The sequence below is a fragment of the Hipposideros armiger genome, unplaced genomic scaffold, assembly GCF_001890085.2.
Source record: "Hipposideros armiger isolate ML-2016 unplaced genomic scaffold, ASM189008v1 scaffold_591, whole genome shotgun sequence".
In the NCBI taxonomy this organism is placed as follows: Eukaryota; Metazoa; Chordata; class Mammalia; order Chiroptera; family Hipposideridae; genus Hipposideros; species Hipposideros armiger.
The window spans coordinates 1,066,948-1,069,410 of record NW_017731941.1 but is presented as its reverse complement, the minus strand read 5'-3'; the positions used below and the strand labels follow the sequence as shown (position 1 = coordinate 1,069,410).

General features: G+C 46.8%; 1 protein-coding gene across 1 annotated transcript in view; it reads right to left on the bottom strand.

Moving 5' to 3' along the window:
• Positions 1 to 6: 6 nt before the first annotated feature.
• Positions 7 to 2,463, bottom strand: part of BAG1 (BAG cochaperone 1) — a 17,044-nt gene continuing 14,587 nt past the window's right edge. Inside the window, exons 7-8 of the mRNA XM_019624454.1 lie at positions 670 to 732; positions 7 to 150 (exon numbers count right to left, since the gene is read on the bottom strand). Coding sequence (XP_019479999.1) covers positions 61 to 150; positions 670 to 732 — 153 coding nt within the window. The 3' untranslated portion in view covers positions 7 to 60. The remainder of the gene's footprint in view (positions 151 to 669; positions 733 to 2,463) is intronic.

Sequence of the window (2,463 nt, the reverse complement as noted above, 5' to 3'; positions counted from 1 at the left end):
GGAGAGGGCAGAGCTGGTGATGTGGTTCTTCAGGGCAGAACAGCCTTTCTCCACCTCACCTCATTTGGCCAGGGCCAAGTTTGTGGATTGCAGCCGCTCTGTTTCCTGGCAGATGTTCTGCTCCACTGTGTCGCACTCAGCTAGGAACGCCTAAAGATAAATGCAGTGCAGTGAGGGCCCATCCAGGGCTAGCCAACCCCTGCCCACGCAGGGATCTGTGCTCAGCCATTCTGGGGAACCCATGGGTGACTGACTCAGGCTGAAACAGGCTGTGCGGGGATGGCCTGGGCTCCAAAGGAGAGGGAGATAGAGGAAAGCGTAGGACCTGGGTTTCTGACAATGCTCTCAGCCCACAACCCCCAAAAGGGTGGTGAGGACAGGAAGCCTTGTTGCTGCAACTGTACAATCTCAGGGGGCATTGTGCATATGAATGGTGCCTCCTTGACTTATGTGTCAGCCTCATCTGCTCTCCAGTGATCTTCCTTCCCAATTAGTTTCAATTCAAATATATAATTACAGGGACAAGAAAGGAGCAATTATCTTATCTTCTGGGTTCATGCTGAGTAACAACCATAAGAAGCCACACACAATTTTACTGTACCCTACTTTAAACAGATAAACACACACACCAACACATTACATTTTGTAATGCTCTATCACACAACTCACCTGAACCCTTTTCACCAAACCTTTCCTTTTCAGTCTACTGTCTTTGAAATTTTCTGGCAGACTCTATGGAAGAATAAGTTGACATGTAAATAATCTCCAGTGAAAATGACGTAAGAATACATCAGAAATACCCACAGTATACCAAATAGGTCATAGGTCACCACTGTGAATGAGACATACATTTTTAGCAATCATTTCTCTGGGTCTGTATCCTCCATGGCCCTTCTATGGCTCTTGTCCCTACAAGAGCTCCCTTTGTTCTCAGTGTCCAGGCCACAGAAAACTGATCTACAAGGTCTGACAATTAAGTTCGCAAACTCATCCTAGAAAAAGTGCTACATACCTNCCATGGGCTAAGCTGAAAATCAGGAGCTCAATGATTGTGGGAGGAGGGTGTATATTTGCGTCACCTAAAAAGTCTATTCTAAGTGGGACTCCCCTCTTACACCCAAGTGGCAAAGCTCAGTCAAGCTTCTCCTTAGCAAAGTCCTTCCAGGCATTCACTCCCACAATGAGGAATCACAGAGGTTACATCTGAGCAATGTGCCAGTCACCACAGTGGAAAATACCTAATTCCCCACTTTACAGATTGGAAACTGTGGCCCCGTCTCTGGGAACTGCCCTGAAACAGAAGTGTGGGCCCCTAAAGTCCCTATTAGTGGCTTGTGACTCTGCACACCTGGCCATTGCTGATTTAGCCAAAAGATTCTTCAGGAGTTTTCAAATTGGAAACAAGGAAACAAAGGCAGTTCCTCTCTGGCAGTAAGATATAAGATATATATCTTATATATAAGATGTGCGAAGCGGGAGCTACTGGAAGTTATGTTTCCTACTTTGTGGAAGAATCAGGACTGAGGGAATGATGCCAACATACAAAGAAAGATATATGGAGAGTGATTCTGGGCAGTGTTTTGAGTTCCTGAAGCCCGGCTGTCCTTGAACTTCCCAAAGTCACATGGCATAGCTTGACATCCTGCCAATAAGTTTTCCGTTTCAACAAAATTAGGTTTCTGGTACTTCAAACTAGAAGAGGCCTAACAATCAGACGAAAAAGGGCTTCTCAGAGGAGTTAACCTTTAAGTTGTGCCTTGAAGAATAATTAGAAATCGTTGACTAAATAGACCGTGTATGGAAGAATCTTCCTGCTCTGCGAGGCTGAAGAGGTTTGTGGGATCACAGAGCCCCATTTGTTCCCCTGCAGTAGGACTGATATCTCAGGAAAGAGGGCAACTGAGAAGGGACGTTCTCTCCCCATTCACAGGCAGATAGGCAGAGATGGCCTGTGGACGGGCAGGTCTGTGTGGGCGGGGCATGAGCACAGGTCCCAGTCACCACCTTGCACTTCCACCAGGCAGCCATGCCTTAGGGACTCTTTTTCAACCTTTAAATAAGACAATGGCTGTTGATGCTACAAATTCCAGTGCTGACAGAGCTTCAGTGACCAAGTGTAGCTGCAGCTGTGAGATTTTTACTTTTTTTTTTTTTAATTGGAGATCACTGTGTTTTTCCAGGACCCATCAGCTCCAAGTCAAGCGTAGTTGTTTCAATCTAGTTGTGGAGGGTGCAGCTCAGCGGCCCATGTGGGAATCGAACCAGCAACCTTGGTGTTACAAACACTGTGCTCTAACCAACTGAGCTAACTGGCCGCCCTGGATTTTCACTCTTGATGTATACATTCAACATTCATTCATTCTCCAAAAGGGCCGGCCGAGTAGCTCAGTTGGTTAAGAGCTCGCTCAAGAGTTTGAGCTCTGAGCAACAGCGGTTCGAGTCCAGCCCGAGCTGAGCAGCCGC